This window comes from Crinia signifera, chromosome 5, assembly GCF_055691185.1.
Source record: "Crinia signifera chromosome 5, ASM5569118v1, whole genome shotgun sequence".
Lineage (NCBI taxonomy): Eukaryota > Metazoa > Chordata > Amphibia > Anura > Myobatrachidae > Crinia > Crinia signifera.
The window spans coordinates 125,840,755-125,861,145 of NC_139221.1; the positions used below are offsets into that span (position 1 = coordinate 125,840,755).

Below are 20,391 nucleotides of genomic sequence, written 5' to 3' on the forward strand. Positions count from 1 at the left end.
TGAACAACCTGTGGCCAAACATTTTGCAATGGCTGGCCACAGTGTCTCGACCATCAGATACCGCATTATAGACCATTTCCCACCCTCCAATAAGGGTGGTGACAGGGGAAAAAAGTTGTTACAGAAAGAGAGCGCCTGGATTCACAGATTAGGCACCCTGGCACCCAGGGGCCTAAATAAGTATCTGGGACTCAGTTGTTTCCTATAAAACTAGTTAACACAGAGAAGTCAACCCATTGGAAATCAGGAACCACATAATGATGGAGAATGCCTAGTAGATTTATGCCCCACTATGAGAACTCCCAAATAGGGAAGACATTATAATAAAGAAGGTAGACCCATGTTGGGATCTGTGAGTAAACAAAAAGTCGAGGGCCACAGAGGAGGTTGGTTGGGGATCACCGGACAAGTTTAGCATCAAATAATCGTTATCAGTAAAGTGAATAATTAAAATGGTGTGATCTTAGTCAGGAGCTTCAGGAAACTGAGGCAGATTTTAATGAGATAAATTCATGGGGGGAAACACCCGGGGTATAGTAGCATAAGATTTTAACACTAGATCACAATTTAGCACGAGTAACAAGGTACCAGTGTAGGTAGCTAACAAACTGTCACGTTTTAAAGTTTGAGTTTTTGCACATGTATATGGATGCAGGTCATCCTCTTATTGTATTGATTTGTTATGTATTGCACAAATGTTTGTTATTATGAACACGGTAACCATGTTATCCATTGTTGTTACACAGGTTGCCAGGGAAACCGTGGACAGAGCCGTGACGTCACTTCCGGGCGACCGAGGCTGACGCCGGGAAGACGGAAGTTGGAGGAATAGCGGCACTGCACGGTCCTGAGCTCCTATAAAAACGGGTGAGTGTACAGTTTTATAACTGTTCTTGATAAAAGTGCCACGTGCACTGAAACGTTGCACATTTGAGCTGCCTCTGTGTTTGTTTATTTGGGACCGAGTGCCGCCAGCGCCTTGTACTACATATGTCCACTGCAGCACTGCAGCTTGCAGTGGGATCTAAGGGAAGGCACCAGTCCGAAGCAACCCTGTATCCAGAGTGCCGGGGACCAGCCACACACACACATATATATATATATATATATATATATATATATATATATATACACACATATATATATATATATATATATATATATATACACACACACACACACACACACACACACATATATACATACTGTACACACACTTTTTTTTACACACATCGCTACATACTGTATATGACTTTTTATATATGTATATTGTCTGATATTTATACATTTTCCATTTGAATGTGTATTAGAATTAATAGAAGCGCTCCTGGTTAGTCATGTGATTTTTAACTTTCTAACATACTTTATGTACAAAAAAATCTAAAGTCAATTTTTAGACATTCAAGGTCAAAAGGTCACATCATGTGACATTAAAAAGTAGAAGTTTTTAAACCTTTAATGATTTTTTAAAAAGTATAGGCGCTTTAAAACAAGACCAACATGAACATTCTACCACAATTAGAACTAAAGTTTAGATTTTTTCAGTTGACATTGCAAGCATACACTTTTACAATGTTTGTCATGTTGCGCGAACACTATCACTGAGGGCTAAAACTTTACACATGAAAGTAACTTTGTCATCTATCATCCAAAATTCATACCAAATTTCATGAAAATCTGAGACTTTTGGGATGAAAAGTGGCTTTTTTTTTTTATGATTTAGCTTGGAATGACCCAGAGGCTAGATGTATGAGGATGCATCTGTAGACAACAACCCATATAGATATTGGAGGCAACATAAAACCTGTCAACTGTGTAAAATATTGGGCTTGTGCATTTAATTCTTGGAATCACAACCCCATTATTAACCCATGACCAGTGTTCCCTCTAAGCTGTGCGCACGTGCGCGCGCACACAACTCGACGAGCGTGCGCACAGACATTACAACAGAGCGCACAAAGCAGCAGTGGACCCTTTTTGCAGTTGTGGACTCAATTACTGTGTGTTTCACCCAATAACTACATTGTGTGCTGTGTTTTGAATGTTTAAATGTTTAATATCATTTTGAAGTAAAGTTAACACAAATGCTGGACGTAATTTTCCAGTTATATATAAGTGACGCACAAAAATTTAAATTTCATTCCAAAGTTGCACAGCCAAAATCTTTTGCCGCACATAGCCTTCGTAAAATTAGAGGGAACATTGCCCATGACCCTATTAAAAGTGCATATTCCTCACCTTGTAAAACACAAGTAGGAATGATTCAGTTGTTTCAAATATTTTTATTTTTATTTTAAAGGCACAGAATAATAAATCACAAAATCTGCCAGGACAGTATTAAGTATGTTAAGAAAAATTAGTTTTATTTTAGCCAATTTCTTTGCTGAATATTAAAAAAAAAAAAAAAAAAATTTACAGGCTGTACACTTTATATCTTTAATCTGTAGAACAAAAGCACAGGTCCAATGACATATTGATGCTGTAATTGCTGTATCAATCCTACAGCTACAGGCAGATTTACACAGGGAGCAGCTCTCCGAGAAGAATGGGAGATGGTCAGTTTGAAGTAAAAATGTAAAAACTGTACAAAAATAAGATTGATTACCTTTCTTCATACATTCAACTATTTGCAAGAGCAGATATCTTAGTATTAATAGTAAATCTGCCATTACAAATTTTACACTCCAGAAAAGAATGGCACATTTCATATATTTACAAGACAGACTTGTCTACAGTATACATAAAAAAGTAAAATATATTTGCAATTTATATAGTGTATTGATAAAAAAGCAAGAATTGAATAGCGCACTTCTAACGGTAAGGTAGTTTTGGGTGGGTATTTTGCAATTTAATAGTGTACCAAAAATTAACTTATTAAATAAAATATATTCTAGTGAAACCTAAAATTTATACAAGTATGAACATAAAATTATTTTTGGTGTAATACATTACCTGCAAACAACTATGAAGATTCACCAGGAACTAAAAAGTTACATAAAACTGCTTCTGAAGAGTGAAATAACCTCAAATGTAACACAAGATAAAATAAGTGACTTGTTAATACTGCATCACACACAGAAAAATATGTTAACAGTGTTTCATCATGCTAAGTTAAAATGAACATGTTTCTTATAGCATGAAGAGGATTTCCTTTACATTTTATTAGCATGTCCTGAGTACACACACACACACACACTTTTTGGGAAGTTGGGGGTGTTCAAATGCATTCGTAAACATTTTTAGTCCCGTGGGAATTGTTTTCTGAAGCCATTAAAATGAAAGAGAAGAGAAAAAGTTCATATCTGAGGTATTTTACCTTCTTCTGAAACAAGTATTGCCTCAGTTCTACCTCAGTGGGTAATGAAAGTAAGGGCTTGCTGCTACCCGTTTTCATTTTAAATATATATTTATATCTATATATATATATATTATGAACAAAAAAAATAAGCATTTTCCAGACTTCCCTGTCGCACAAAGTTTTTCATAGATCTCTTCTTGGTACATACCAATGTTCAAGACGTGGATTGCTAAGAATCTAGAAGGAACACTCCATGCCTTGTGCCTGGGAACATTTTATGGCCGGCTTTAGTTGATATTTGTAAGGAAAAAAAATATCCTTTAATTTACGGCACCACCAAGATGTCCCATTAAGTGTTTGAAGGCTACTTCATAAAATAAGCAATGTTTTTCTTTTTGTTGTGTCTTTTTTATTTTTTAGAATTCATCAATTTTTCTTTGCAAGTATTTCAGCATAGAGTCCATTCCTTGAGCAGAGCCCCATATCTTCTTAAGTACTTCACACTCTTTTTCATTTGTCTGTTCCAAATCCCCACGCATAACATTTCGGACTAACGCTTTGGATTCTTCAAGTACCTAACAAATAAACAAAATAAATGCTTTGCAATTAATCTGTAATCATCAATCCATAACATAATCAGCATGGATGGTGTAATAGCTAACATTGCTGCCTTACAGCACTGAGGTCATGGGTTTGATTCCCACCATGAACGAAAATTGTGTGGAATGTGTAAATGAAAATCTGCACTAAAGCAGCTATAGGGAGTTTTTGAAATTCGGTAAGGTTAACACCAGAAAGCCTCAATAGTGTGAAAAAAAAAAAGAAAATTGAATAACAAAAACAATCATAATGCTAAATTAACCATAAAACGTATTGGGGGAAATTTACTAAAGGAAATTAGTAAAAAATAGGTGTATTTGTATCCAGAAATACACTTATTTTTGACACTTAGGGGGAAATTTACTAAAGGAAATTTGTAAAAAATAGGTGTATTTGTATTCAGAAATTCACTTATTTTTGACATTTACTATCCCGAAAATATGGCAATTCGTATTCGTATTGATAGCACATCAATACGAATACGAATTGCCATATTTTCGGCATAGTAAATGTCAAAAATAAGTGTATTTCTGGATACAAATACACCTATTTTTTTTTACAAATTTCCTTTGGTAAGTTTCCCCCTTACTATCCCGAAAATACGGCAATTCGTATTCGTATTGATAGAACATCAATACGAATAGCCGTATTTTCGGGATAGTAACTGTCAAAAATAAGTGTATTTCTGGATACAAATACACCTATTTTTACACCTATTTTTTACAAATTTCCTTTAGTAAATTCCCTCCATTATGTGCAGTGAATACAATCCAATGTGCACCAAACAAAATGAAACCGGATACTTTCCTTGCATGTATCCAAAGAAGAAAAAGGTCCTTAAATTCTTTTGTTGAGGTAAGTGATTTTCGAAGTGTAGGGTCAAATTATCCAGTGATTGTTCCAAAGTGATCCACTGTGTGTAATACAGTTTATAAATTGTAAACTGTATTACACAATGTGTAATACAGTTTATAAATTAATTGGTCCAAAAAATGTCTCTCTTGTTCTTTTAAGTGTAGCTTTGAAAAAAAGGACATACCCCACTCACACAAACGAGGTGAATAAAATATGTTGAAAAGGTTTCTTTGTACTATGATTTTCCTTCACCCAAAATATATCTGAGAAGAGCGTACCCTTACATAAGTACTGAATAAATGAAGCCCCAAAAGGTCCACTCAAATGTTACAGGAAAATAGCGTACCACACTCACTATTGGATAGGATGTTGCATTCCCATAAAGATATCTTTCTTAAACCACCAAAAGGTAAAATATTTTCAAAACACAGTGATGTATATCTGTTTTAGGTAATTTTATTGGCACGTGAATAAGGCCACAAATCAGCGGACCCCCACTCACATCCAAGGAAAGAGGAAAGCCCAGAAAGGTATCTTTGTGTCTTTAAGACCGTAAAGGTCCCACAATAAGGGGCGTACCACACTAAAGATGTCAAGGCTGGAAACATGCACATCAAGGTATCTAAATTCGATTACCTCTGTATTATAACAGGCTTGAGTCCCCGGCTATATAAACCATGGAGTGTCCAAAAAAACGAAGAGATTATGTATGTAGCCAAGAAATTTATTCACATATAGTCCATAGTTGGACATGGAAAGACAATATGTACAATAACAAAAATGTTCAAGTTAAGATTAAAAAATAAAAATGCAAAATGAGCCCAAACCCAGAGGCAACATGAAACATCAGTAACACAATCAATTTAAAGATGGTTAAAAGGTCCGGACAAAGTGATAGGTAAAGGGTGTCCAATGTTACCTCTGTGGCTTGTAAGGTCCAGAATACAGCAATTCCCCTGGATGGTGTCAATGTGTTTCAGCTCACCTGGAGCATTTTTGAAGACCCATGCCGAAAAGCGTTGACACCATCCAGGGGACTTGCTGCATTCTGGACCTTACAAGCCATGGAGCTAATATTGGAAACCCTTTACCTATAACTTTGTACGGGCCTTTTTACCATCTTTGAGTGATTGTGTTACCGATATTTCATGTTGCCTCTGGGTTTGGGTTCATTTTGCATTTTTATTTTTTAATCTTAACTTGAACATTTTTTATTCTTGTACATATTGGCTTTCCATGTCCAACTATGGACTATATGTGAATACATTTCTTGGCTACATACATATGCTCTTCTTTTTTGGACACTCCATGGGGTTTATATATCCGGGGACCCAAGCCTGTTATAATACAGGGGAAATCAAATGTAAAGATACCTTGATGTGCATGTTTCCAGCCTTGACATCATGAGTGTGGTACGCCCCTTATTGTGGGACCTTTCTTAAAGACACAAAGATACCTTTCTGGGCTTTCCTCTGGATGTGAGTGGGGGTACACTAATTTGTCGCCTTATTAACGTGCCAATAAAATGACCTAAAACAGATGTACATTACTGTTTTTTGAGAATATTTTACCTTTGGTGGTTTAAGAAAGATACCTTTATGGGAATTCAACATCCTATCCAATAGTGAGTGGGGTATGTTATTTTCCTGTAACATTTAAGGGGACCAAAATAAAAAAATTTGGGCTTCATTATTCAGTACTTATGTGAGTGAGGGTATGCTCCTCTGAGATATATTTTGGGTGAAGCAAAATCATAGTACAGAGAAACCTTTTCAACATATTTTATTCACCTCTTTTGTGTGAGTGGGGTACACCCTCTTTTTCACAGCTAGACTAAAAAGACTTTTTTTGGACAAATTTATTTATAAACTGTATTAAACATTGTTTTTTTCTTTCACATTTTTCTTGGTTCACTTTGGAAAAATCACTGGATCATTTGACCCTACACTTCGAGAATCACTTACCTCAACAAAAGAATTTAAGGACTTCTTTGGATACATAGAAGGAAAGTATCCTGTTTCAATTTGTTTGGTGCACATTTTATTATATGCACTGCACATAATACGTTTTATAGTTAATTTAGCGCTTATGATTGTTTTTTTATTCAAATTTCTTCTTTTTGATTCCCAGCATGGCCCTAACTGTGCGGAGTTTGTATATTCTCCCCATGCTTGCATGGATTTACTCTAGGTACTCCAGTTTCCTCCCACAATTCAAAAATATACTGGCAGATATACACAATTCAAAATATACTGGCAAAATATATGGTCTCCCAACAAAATTAACCCTAGAATGAATGTGTGTGCGTGTACATGTGGTAGGGAATATAGATTGTAAGCTCCACTGGGGCAGGGACTGATGTGAATGTTCAAATATTCTCTGTTAAAGCACTGCAAAATATGTGTGCGCTATATAAAAACGGTTAATAAAATAAATAATCAATTATGCAAAAAAAAAGTTCAAGCCAACATACTACTGGATTGCAGGTCACAAGTTCTTTAATGCGAACCATAACTTCTTGTGTGAATGTCCCAGGCCAGAAGACCTGAGAAACCAGACCCTTAGCGCATGCCTCTTGTGCTGTCAACTTTCTTCCACTGAGGAGCATCTCATTTGCCTAAATCAAAGAGTGAAATTAAAATTGTTTGAAAAACAAGATTCCACCATTAAACTAAAAATACAATGTTTACAAATATTTTAAAATGAACGAAGAACCAATGTTTGCATGTGCATGCACATTTAAGCTACTGTTATCTGTATATTTATTGTCAAATTCAAATAGATGCGAGCTTCATAGTATGAAGTCCTGCATTATATTAACTGTATATTAATGCATTTTTCACATGTTTTTAATGAAGCATGCTTCTAAACCACAGCAATTCAAATGGAAGTGTAAAGCCATGGAAATTGCAGAAATGCGTAACAGATGTGAAGTGCATGAGAAAGTGAGGAAACCGTACTGAATTTTAAAAAAGAAGCACATTAGATAGCAGGCAGTAGTGGAAAGTATAGGAGTCACTTAAAAAGGTGTCCAACTATAGATTGTATTCAACATTTAAAAATGATGGAAAAAGGATAGCCAACAAGTGCATATCAACAAATAAAGTCTCTACAGTATTTTGGGGGTACATTCCAACATATTTACAGTTATTGTTATTGTATATGCAAGGTTTTTAAACATGGAAAAACACCATTCCCATTTGCAAGGTCAACCATTTACCCATCAATAAAACATTAGACACAAATATGTCACATCACAAAAATGACATGAAAAATGTCAGGTCTTTATTGGCCATATTTTCCCATTTAAAAAATGAAAAACATTATTATTATAATTGTTGAAGAGGATTGTTTTCCTACACATGTGTCTTCATACACTATTGCTGCGGTCATGCCAAACACCCCTTCTATGTAACATATTATATAGTTATTTAATGTTATTTTTATATATTTTGTATTGAAGCAATTTACACATCAGTTGACAGTGTATACAATATAGCGTTATGAATCAAAATATTAAAATCTCAGATCAAAAGTAATTCACAGAACTGATTGGACATATAAACAGCATGGATATACATATAACCATCTTGTGCAAAAGCTGATGTTGTTGGGTAGAACAGAAAGTAAGAGGTAGGGGATTTTCTGTGAACGTAAGAGGATCCAAGGAGAGCCTCTCCAGTCCACAGATCCTGGCGCTGTTTAGGGAAAGCAAAAAGGCTTAACCAAAAGGGATTATGCAATATAGTAAAAAACCATATAAAGAGATAGCTGCTGCAGAGTGTAAGTGAGCGTGCTAGGTCTCACTAAGGGGTTAGAGAAGCAAAGAATTGATTACACCTGCGCTGCTGAATATATACTGTTGAGCCTATGAGCTTTGCTGAACAAAAGGACAACCGGAGACACTCATTAATAATGTATCAAAATTTTATATAAAAAAGATATGTAAAAAGATATATACTTTCAAATTCATACAAATATATGTCTTAAAAATAAATACAATAAAGCATGCTCAATAGGTACATATAGCAGAAGACGCTCTCCACTTGGATCATATATATATATGCTTAGTAGCAAGGAGCAGAGATCAAACAGGAATTATAGCCAGTCTTGTTAGTTAGCAAAAAATTAGCTGTTAGATAGCAGGGGGGAGGAAAGTTTGCGGGGAACACAAGCCAGTAACGATGGAAGCAGGCAGATAGAATATGCACAAAGGACAAAATGCACAAAGGACAAATAGCGTAGCACCCTTTTAGCGCATGTAGCGCAGATGGATAGTATTCAGGAGACGCACTAATGTCCTGGACCATATGCTCCCCGTCCCCTCCAGTCATCCATTCTAAGGAGGGTGAGCATATGGTCCAGGACATTAGTGCGTCTCCTGAATACTATCCATCTGCGCTACATGCGCTAAAAGGGTGCTACGCTATTTGTCCTTTGTGCATATTCTATCTGCCTGCTTCCATCGTTACTGGCTTGTGTTCCCCGCAAACTTTCCTCCCCCCTGCTATCTAACAGCTAATTTTTTGCTAACTAACAAGACTGGCTATAATTCCTGTTTGATCTCTGCTCCTTGCTACTAAGCATATATATATGATCCAAGTGGAGAGCGTCTTCTGCTATATGTACCTATTGAGCATGCTTTATTGTATTTATTTTTAAGACATATATTTGTATGAATTTGAAAGTATATATCTTTTTACATATCTTTTTTATATAAAATTTTGATACATTATTAATAAATGTCTCCGGTTGTCCTCTTTTTCAGCAAAGCTCATAGGCTCAACAGTATATATTCAGCAGCGCAGGTGTAATCAATTCTTTGCTTCTAGAACAGAAAGTAAGTCACTGAAATCTAAAAGTTACAATAAAAGTATGATTAACGGAATATAAGTAAGGGTTCTCCTCCCCCATTGCTTATACTGAAATTGGAGGATTGCCCACAATCATTCCTAAAGGATACCAGGAGGTATTGAACAAAGTTACGAATTTGGGTTTGTACGGCTATTGAAAAGTTTACAATAAATCTCTTCCACATCTCAAATAATATTTGTCTTAGCCTTCTTATCCTGTACCACTTCCACCCATACCATACGGTAGAGATCAAACAGTCTAGTTTTTAAAAAAAGATAGGGTAGGGGACTTGCAAAGTATACACAAATGTAGAATGGCTTTTTGGGATGCTGTGTAGATTACCAAGAGTAGGCATCTACTGCCCTTTGAGACTGCAAAGCCTCTTGGGAAAATGCCAGATCATGCCCATACAGGGGTCAATAAAATATGATTAAACAAATGTTCTTTGTTTTCTCCTTGCATCTACGGTTCTTCATGTTCCTATTCCAATGTCACCCTCACTAGCCCTACTACATATCTACCTAAGTAATTTATCTAACTCATGTCGCTACATCCCAGGCCACATGCTGAAATAGCACAAGCATGGTAAACCCCCCCCCCCCCATCTTTTACTAAAATCAGATGGAAAATCCACCATGCCTTTAAAATAAAACCTTAGGTTTACCCTACTCCCCAAGGCCAAATCCCCATTCCAAATGGAATAGATGGCACAAGTTTTCAACACCAAGAAACAGAGCAAATATATTACTTGGAACTGATTGATTGTAGGATATTAAAAGGTTTACATTGCTCCTCTATGTCCCTAACCATTTCAAATCTTTATATTGCTCTTTTTTTTATGGATATAATGTACATCAGTCTGTCATATTCAGTGTTAAATTTATGTATAGTTGTTTTTGTAAACATGTAATCTGACTCTCTCTCCGTTTCCCCTTACACCCCCATACCCAATCTCTTTTTCTGTACCCCTTCCCTTTCCATGGTTCATGGAACAAAATCTTAATTAAAAAAAATATTGATGATAACAAAATGTTCTTGGGAGTAATTACGTACTTGTACCCACAATCTATGAATTAATGGACATGACCACAAACAGTGGAATAGCCACATTTAAAGCAAAAGTTGGTTGCTGAGAGACCAATTCTAAATCTCCTATGTGGAGACATGTATGGTCTATGTAATATGTTCAAGCACATCTGTCTACATAGTTTAGGAAAGCATGTGATAAAAAGTAGCATGAGCCTTTAAAAAGTCTGCTAAATGAAGGTAACGGAAATCCGAGTATGTGTTCCCCCTTAGAAAATAGAGCATTCTAAAAGGAGTTGTAAACACCTATAAGCCACATAAATCACCTCCCTACTATCTGGCAGTTGCCGAAGAAAGGTGGAAACAGGATTCAACAAATATGCTTTGGAAAAGTGTCAAATGGTCAGACTAACATCATGTTGAGTCAAGAGGAACACTACAGGATATGCAGGCAATATAGGAAACCTTTCTGTTGCCTCTTGGAAAGTGATTGGTTATTTGATCAACACATCGACAAATTATCCAATGTTATTTATCCCTCCGACTCTCCACGTAATAACCCTTTGAGTGTCTTCAGAGATCCTGAAAAGATCAGCTAAATTTTCAGCATTTTAGCTGTCAGCATCACTATCTCAATGACCCCTCGGTCATCTTTTTTAGGAAGAGTTCTATCTCAGACCCCTCGGTCTGAAAAAAGACTGTCATTGCTGCAGTTTTAGGAAGAGTTTTAGGAACTAAAAAATTGGCTGGCCTCAAAGATGCTATTTAATCTACTCTAACCCAACTCACCCAGCAGTCCAATCGTTTAGACACAGTAGAACAAAAGGTCCGCCTTTGGAAGATGACCTAATTATTGCATACTGTTGAGTCTCAATCTAAAGATATTATCCTCAATGGGAAAAATCGATGACTTTGAAAATAGGAGTCCACGAAATAATCAACATGTAGTGGGCATTCCAGAATGGTAAAGGCCATGAGCTGTTAGATCTTTTATCTACTTGGATCTCAAAAGGGGTTCCATCGCATTTGCCTGGAACATTTAACTCCTACTGCCCATTCTCATAAGTCCTACTGCCTATCCTCTTTCTGTCATCTTGAGGATACTAAACTACCAAAAAAAATAATAATTGCCAGCCTCACCTGCAAGGGAGACAGACTTCTTTTTCTTCAAAAACTTTTCTAATATCATTTCTACAAAATGCAGGGAATTTGCTTCAATATGCAAACACTTAATTGAATCTAAAATGTAATTCTCTCTACTGTATCAGTCTCGCCTCAGTATCTTTGAGAATGGAAAACCATTTTTTGATGACCCTTCTTTGATGACCCTATTGCAGCAGAGACACATTTCTCCATTCTGGATACATGAACCTCCTTTTCAATCTACTATGGAGACATAAGTCATTGATTTGTTTGCTATTGTTACAGTGTAATGCCTTTCTTTTTTGATGTAGGCCACACTGTATGATTATTGGACATACCATATATATGTATGCCAGTCATTGTGTATTGCTTTTACTTATATTCTTCATGATTTCTATTTTGTTTAGGTTTCTTGCCTGCCCTGCTCCTGGGCCCAAATCCATTATGTTATGTTCCTTTCTTGCTCGCTAGGATGGAGAGGGCCCCTTTTATTTCATCACATACTGATCCTGTCCACTGGAGTCAGCTGATATGACAGGCCAGCCTCCTTCTTCTATAGTTGCTAAGTGAGTTACGCCACTTCTTTCTTTCAATGTGATCTCTTGGAATGTTGAAGGTCTTAATCACCCAGTTAAACCGGGGAAAGTCCTCACACCTTAATTGTAGGTAACCCTATATATTTTTTTTTTTTTACAAGAGACTCATTGTACGATAGTCCTAAATCTACTGTTACAGCCACTTGGACTGGTGAATGAGTTCCATCCCCATTTCCCAATAAGATTAGGGGAGTAGCTATCCTATTTCATAAAAAGCTACAATATTCAGTCACTAGGAAATTTTTAGATCCCGAGGGTAGATTTATTTTGCTAGACTATTGGCAATATCCCTTACACTTTGTTGAATGTACAAGCACCTACTACTCCTACCAATTCATTTTTTGCTGTCCTTTTACAAAAGGTACTGTCTTGGGGTTGCCCCAATCTTATTTTGCCATAACATTATTTTGACCATAACATTGTCGTTGATCTACCCCTTAGTTTTTATGCATATAATATAACCTCAGTTATTCGTAAAATTCAAACATAGGAACATTTTACCAAATATTTAGTTCTAAGTTAACTAGGCTGCTGTAAGTTATTTTGAAATGTCCAGCTTTCCAAAACTTTTGTATATTTTGCAAATTACCCCCATTTTACTCACTAAATCAGATTAATCTTTGCTTGATTCCACTAATTGTCAAGGTTTATTTGGAACCTTAATAGACCCAGGATCAGCCCACATAAAATATTGCATTCCACCAAGACAGGAGGGGTAAATTTACTTAATATTAAACATTACAAGTTGGCTTGCATTTTTCGCTTTGTGGTGGACTGGGTGGGAAACCCTAGTATATTCATGGATGTGGCTTTGGAGTTTCAGCTGTGCTTTCCTGTCTTACTTACTGGAGGTATTTTTTGTATACGCTTCCTTCTCTATTAAAATTACTTCAATTTGATCATCCCCTTTTATCCTCTACTATTCATGACTGGAGACAGGCTTGAAAATCTCCCAAACTACATTATTTTTATTAATTGTCTCTCCCACTTGTTGATAATCCTGATTTTTAAGAAGGCTTAGATATCTCTTTTCACAATATGGTTCTGCTCCGGTATGCTTTGTCTATAAAATGTATTAAATATACCGATTACCGTTGATGATCCCATGACACGTTATAACAGTCTTCTAAATAACTTTGCTTACATCCTTTACTTCCAGGCCACACATTTCTTACTATCTATATTATCTAAGCTTAATGGACAGGACATTACAAATCCTTTGGATTCAATTATATGAACAAAAACCCATTCTATATCTACTCTATATATGCTCGTATTCGTACAGAATTAAACCCGGAAATTGATTCCCTTAAATTAATAAAGTGGACTTCACAAGACTCAACTATCACTCCTATTTTATTAGACACATTTTTGCTGAACCTTATACTTATCCTGGCTAGTTCTTAAAAGGAGATCTTATTTAAAAATGTTCACAGAGCCTATTTTCCACCCAAAATATGGGACTTGATGGGCTTTTCTGACAGAAATGACTGCTTTTAAATGGCACACACCGAAGGCAGACCTTTTACTTTGACCTTGGAGCTGTTTTTATGTACAAACCTTATGGTCTGAATTACATAATTATGTCACTGTTTATTTAAACTTATCCTTTTGCTGTACTACATCTTGGGCATTATTTGGTTATATATCAGATCAATCTGCAATCCCAAAACATAAGAAACTTGTTATACTTCTATCAGCAGTAGGGAAAAGGCGATTCTCCAGCAATGGATTAAGGATTCTGCACCCTATATGTAGCATATGGCTCTGTCCAGATTTATTTTCTTATTTACCATGGACTGGTTGGAAACTACACTACATAAACAATCTCTGACTCCGGCTCTTTTCAAATGCTGAGAAAAATACATTCAGATTCTGCCTTTTGCAAACTAAGCTGGCAGTTAAAACCGGTTTCCAATCCACTTTACTTCTTGGTACAGGTACCAACTTTTACTAAATAAAACCACCATCACCCTCTAGCTTTATCCCTCCATCTTTACTACGCTTCCTTTCTTTACTCTCCCTTGCTGGTTGACTGGATCAGTCCATGGATTTACAGCTTTGGATTGTTGGTAAATTGTTTTTTGTATTTGTTTGTTACTCTAATACTATTTGCCTCCTTTAGATAAGAAAATATTCAGGGATGTACTCTATATTGCCATCCCCTTATCATACATATCCCACTGTCGATAGTGGATGTAAAATTACTGGGATAAAGAATATCTTAGCGTACACCTGGTTTACTTTTCTGATTCTTTAGGAGAAATGCAATGTATTTCTTCAAATAATGCCTATAATGTGAGATGTCGGAAAATGTTTGAAAACTTGTTTGTGCCTCATATGTATCACTTTTATTGTTCAATGTATGATTTCTCTTATACATGACATTGGAGGTTCAATAAAATATATTTTGAAAAAAAGTGGTAATTCATTTATTTTTTGTCATATCTATGCACATGAAAAGTGTGCTACATGCGGAGACTGCTTTTGGGATATAAAATTCCTATTTCTTTAAAGCTCGCAAAGGGCCCAAACTTAACTTACCGATGCAAGACCCATTATTTTAGGAAACAACAAAGATGAACAGCCATCCGGGCTTTGTCCAAAAGTAGTGTAAGGTGTTTGAAACCAAGCTTTCTCATTTGCCCAGATAACATCACAAAGAGGCAATATGGATGCTCCAAGTCCAATAGCAGGTCCATTTACGGCTACGATAATTGGTTTCTTAAACTGAATAAAAGTATTCACAAACATCCTATAGAGTAAATACAGACAAATAATAATAATAATAATAATAATAATAATAATAATACAATGAAATAATAACCACTATTGAAAGAGTGATGTAATGGCTAGAGTGTTGTAAGAAACATCAAATAGCAAATCTGTGTTTAAAATAATTTATTCATAGAAAGTTTAATTCTATAATTCCGGTTTTGAGAGAATGTGGACATTGAGCTAAAGAAAAACGTAATAGTCAAAACAACTGGAAAAAATATTATAAAAATCTTACAGACTGCATATGCCTTTTCTTAAATTAAAACATAGTTTTCCCAATTTTACAACCAACTGCTTAAAAGTTCATGCAATTAAAGCAATGCAATTTCTTAAAATGTTGTTTTTTCATAAAAATGGACAAGAAATCAGAACTATGGTCACCCATATTCCTTATATATTGTCCATAAAATGTAATATTTAATTTAGTGTGCTGCCAGACAATATTACTGTTGAAGGAAAACAATCCACCACATACTGTCCAGATCAAAACAAAGTCTACATGGACAGCAAAACTATGCCTGTAACTTATATATGTTTTCTCTCTTTTGACTGCAATTATATGATTGACCCATTTTCAGATTTTCCTGTGCTATGACTACCATGGTGACTTATGTCAGCTTGGAATACGATGTAGTGAGCAGAGATGATTGAAATGGCCCTCTGAACTCTGTTTTATTGTACACCCTCCCATCTCCTTGTATTAACTCAAGAAGACCTTTTTCCCCACTATGAATCATTATCAGATGAGGAGCTTAATTTGACATTAAAATAAAACAAATGCTGGATTGTTGTTTCAACCATTGTTCACTCCTAGTGATGAGGAATGCAAGAGGGGAAAAAAAAAACGTACATACCTAATTGCATCAGCCATTTTGGTACTCTCCTTTTTTCGATCATCCGTCAAACGTCTTATAAAATAAATAAAATCAAGACCACAGCAAAACACACTCCCAACTGCACTGAACAGAACAAGCTTGCTGTCATCTGCAGCTGCAGTACTTAGTGCAGTCTGTACTTCCCTCATTACCTAAAAACATTAAAAAAGGAGAGAATGTTCTATTTACAGGAACAGAAATATCCTACTGAAACAATAAGAACAAATTTCAAATTTTCTTTAAAACAGTTTTGCCACTTAAAGGAGTAAACCTATAATTACACACATTAGGTTTTTTTTTTTTTTTAAAGAATAAAATAACAAATGTTACTATAGAGGAAAAAAATATTGCATTGAAAATGCTAGATAAATGAAATTTGGTATCAAAAAGACCAAATATAACACTTATGAAATAAACCAAGCTTTTTAGCTCTTCCGCTTTTCTGATCAAAATATGGCAATCATGAATAGGATATAACTTCTGATACAAAATATATACAACAAATGTCAAAAGTATGCCAAGCTACAGTAACTGAATACAACAGCAGCATGACCCTTTTAATATGGGACAGTCAACAAAAAAAATATTTTTTAGGTTTGTAATTTCTGGTTATATATTTACACTGATTTATGGCTGCAGCATTGAGTTTTTCAACTGTTGCCTTTGTTCCCCACTGCCATTATTAAGCAAATTTTCATCATCATTAATAAACAAATAGCATAATTAGCATGACCCAGGCCAATGCCATATGGAGAGGCATCAATCATGATTTTCTGTTTCACTTTATAATGCACTTTTGTACAAAGTTGAGAATCAGAATAAACACTAGTGATCAATTGGTGAGATTATGAATCTCGGCACAAATTAAATTTGCTTCATAACTGTTCAGTCTTTCTTTACCCATCTTAATAAAAATAGGAATTTAATACCTACCAGTAATTCCTTTTCACGTAGTCCTTATGGGATACTGGGATCGTCTCAAGACATTGAGCATTAGAGGGTATCCGCAGGAGACAGGCACATCTATAACTTTGAACTGGGTGTACTGACTCCTCCCCTCTGATTCCCCGCCCACGAACCAGTTAAGGTAAAACTGTGCCCGAAGGAGGATGAACATATGAGAGGAATGATATAGGTCACTATGTAAATACATGTGTGAAAGATGTGGTGAGATTTATACCAGCAAACTCGCATACAACCAAAAAATAAACTGAATTCAACAGCGAAGCCATCAAACAAGGTGGAACTTTAACAGAGTAAGAATCTGCAGCGAGACCCCGCACATAAGGACTAAGTGAAAAAGAAATTACTGGTAGGTATTAAATTCCTATTTTCACTAACGTCCTATGGGATACTGGGATCGTCTCAAGACATTGGGGATGTCCCAAAGCTTCCAGAAGGGGCGGGAACGTGCGGAGACTGCTGCAGTACAGCCCGCCCAAACTGGGTATCCTCTTTGGCCAGGGTGTCAAATTTGTAAAATTTTACAAAAGTATGCTGACCCGACCAAGTTGCAGCTCTACAGAGCTGTAAGGCAGAAACACCCCGAGCAACCGCCCCGGATGCGCCCACTAGTGGAATGTGCCTTCAATCCTGAAGGAGTAGGCAAGCCCGCTACCACACAAGCCTGCTGCACCACTGCACGGATCCAACGTGCAATGGACTGCTTTGATGCCGGACGTTCCTTCTTCTGTGCATTGTAGAGCACAAAGAGGTATTCCATCTTGCGAACTCTCGCCGTTCTCTGAACGTAGACACGAAGAGCACGAACCACGTCCAAGGACTCTGGAATATCCAGAGAATTTGAACTAGAAGGAACCACAAGAGGTTGGTTCAGATGAAATGAGGAGATCACCTTAGGGAGGAACTGTGCTTTGTCCTCTTGAAAAATCAAGTAGGGACTCATACAAGATAGAGCCCCTAACTCAGAGACTCTACGAGCCCGAAGCGTAGCGAGCCCCGCGAGGGGACGCGTATCCGCATCCCCTCGCCATGCTTCGGGCTCGGTGGCTCGCTACACTTTATAATATCAACTCCACGTAGACGTGGATACTGGGTGTATGATGTGGATCGTGGTGAAATGACGTGGATAGTGGGGGAAGTGTGTGTTGTGCTTTATACTTGCCCTCCTCCGGTCCAGCCACCGCGTCCATCAAGTCCACCGATGGGCAGCATTCAGTCCCCCTCCTCCGGCAGTCACTCCCCGGGCGCCACCGTTCAGTCACCCTCCACCGGCACTGGCAGCGGACAAAGTATGCAATTAGCATAGTGCCGCTGGGGGAGAAGGGAAACTATGTGATGCTCCCCCAGTGGCAATACGCTGAATTACGTACATTACTGGTGCCGGGGAGTGACTGCCGGAGGAGGGGGAGCGAAAGCTGACGCCGGGGAGTGACCGTCGGATGGGGGGGGAAATCGCCGACCGGAGGATGGTAAGTATAAAACAAAGCACCCACCACCCTGCTCCCAGTGTAGCTTCACGGCGGCGGCTACGCTGACAACGTAGCTTAGGCTACGTTGAAAACGTAGTGTAGAGCTGCCGCCGGAAACTAAACAAGTACCCATGAATCTAAGAAACTTATCTAGGTTAAATTCTACTGGTGGAAATCCTTTTTCCTCACACCACCCTACATATTTTCTCCAAATATAGTATGGTGGTAATGGGCCGCTGTTACCGGCTTCCTGGCCTGAGTAATTGTGGATATGACGGATGTGTGAAGACCTTTACGAGCTAGAATCTGCTGCTCAACCTCCAGGCCATTAAACGAAGCCGCCCTAAGTCCTGGTAGACGCAGGGGCCTTGAGTGAGCCGATCGCTTCTGAGAGGCAGACACCATGGTTCCTCCAGCAACAGGGCCTGAAGATCCATGTACCACGCCCTTCTTGGCCGAACGTAAGATTACCTGTTCCTCCGCAACTGCTGGTAAGCCTGAACAGAAGAACCTGTGTGGGGGAGGTCCTGCAAACTCCAGCCTGTAGCCATTGCAAATAAGATCCCTCACCCAGGAATCCAGGTGAGAGGCATCCCACACGTGGCCGAAATGCGCCAACCAGCCCCGCGCCAACCAGCCCCCCACTTCACCAGAGACTCGGGAGGGACCCCTGAGTCATGCAGAGGGTTTTGGGTTGGCTGTCCCAGGAGTACGGTCCTGGGACAAAGGGGCTACTGCCTTTCTGAACTTGCCCCTGCCACCTCTGGCAGCAGAGGAAGCTCCTCTTGCCTGCTGCTTGGGCCTGGAAGGCCAAAAGGACTGAAATGGTTGATATGACTGCCCAGAGAATGGACGCCTGGTCTGCGTGGACGTTGTCGGCAGAAATGTGGATTTTCCTGTTGTTGCTTTGGAAATGAGGTCATCTAATTCACTGCCGAACAGCTTCTCCCCTTTAAAAGGGAAGATTTTCTACACTACGCTTGGAGTCAGCATCTGCTACCCACTGGTGTAACCACAGGACCCTACGACCCAACACTGCCATGGCAGAGGTGTGGGAGTTAATGGCCCCCAGCTCTTTTTTAACAGCAGAAAGCACCTTTGCAGTGTCTTGGATATGGTGCAATCTCTCAGTGACCTGTGCCACTGACATGTCTGCCAACAAGCCCTCCTGGATTTGTGAAGGCCAGGTATGGATAGACTTTGCCATCCAGCAGCTGGCGAGGACTGGCCTCTGAGACGCACCACTTGCTGTGTATTTGGCTTTCAGGGTGGTATCCAGCTTTTTATCTGAACTATCCTTAAGTGAGGCAGACCCCAGGATAGGGAGTACCACCTTTTGGATAACCTGGACACTGAAGCATCAACAACCGGTGGCTCCTCCCACACTTTCCTACTGCCTGGGTCAAACGGAAAAGGTGGATTTGAACCTTTTAGACAGCTGAAAACGCTGTTCTGGCTATTTCCAGGCTTCCTTAAATGTGTCATCTAAATCAGCCTGTTCAGGAAAGACAATGTTTTGTTTTCGCTGTGAAACAAAAAATGGGTCCCCCTCTTCTGATTCCGCCAGGAGGAGATCGAACACCTCTCTTATTGCCATAATAAGAGGTTCTGGGCCACGCAGGGATGACTGGGAGTCCTGTAATGGCTCCTCATCGTCATTCACAAGTTATTTGTGAGGTGGACCCAGGCATAAACTTTGTGCTGCATATGACACATTATTTTTCTCACCATGCTGGAGATTGTAACCTTCCCACAAACACACAGAATATCGCAGTGAAATCTAGATATAAATCAGTGTGAAGTGTCTAGGCAGATTTCCCTCTCCAATGCCTCACCGCTGGAGAGCATCTGACAGGCAGTAATGGCTCAGCAGGGAGAAGCAGGAAGCAGTGTTGACGCCCACAGAGCTCTCTGGTCCCGCTCTGAGAAAGCCC

The 20,391-nt window shown here is 38.1% G+C and overlaps 1 protein-coding gene across 1 annotated transcript in view; it reads right to left on the reverse strand.

Moving 5' to 3' along the window:
- Positions 1-2,342: 2,342 nt before the first annotated feature.
- CDYL (chromodomain Y like) overlaps positions 2,343-20,391 on the reverse strand; it is a 143,222-nt gene continuing 125,173 nt past the window's right edge. Inside the window, exons 4-7 of the mRNA XM_083188003.1 lie at positions 16,005-16,177; positions 14,917-15,127; positions 7,227-7,370; positions 2,343-3,873 (exon numbers count right to left, since the gene is read on the reverse strand). Of these exons, the coding sequence (XP_083044129.1) occupies positions 3,715-3,873; positions 7,227-7,370; positions 14,917-15,127; positions 16,005-16,177 (687 nt within the window). The 3' untranslated portion in view covers positions 2,343-3,714. The remainder of the gene's footprint in view (positions 3,874-7,226; positions 7,371-14,916; positions 15,128-16,004; positions 16,178-20,391) is intronic.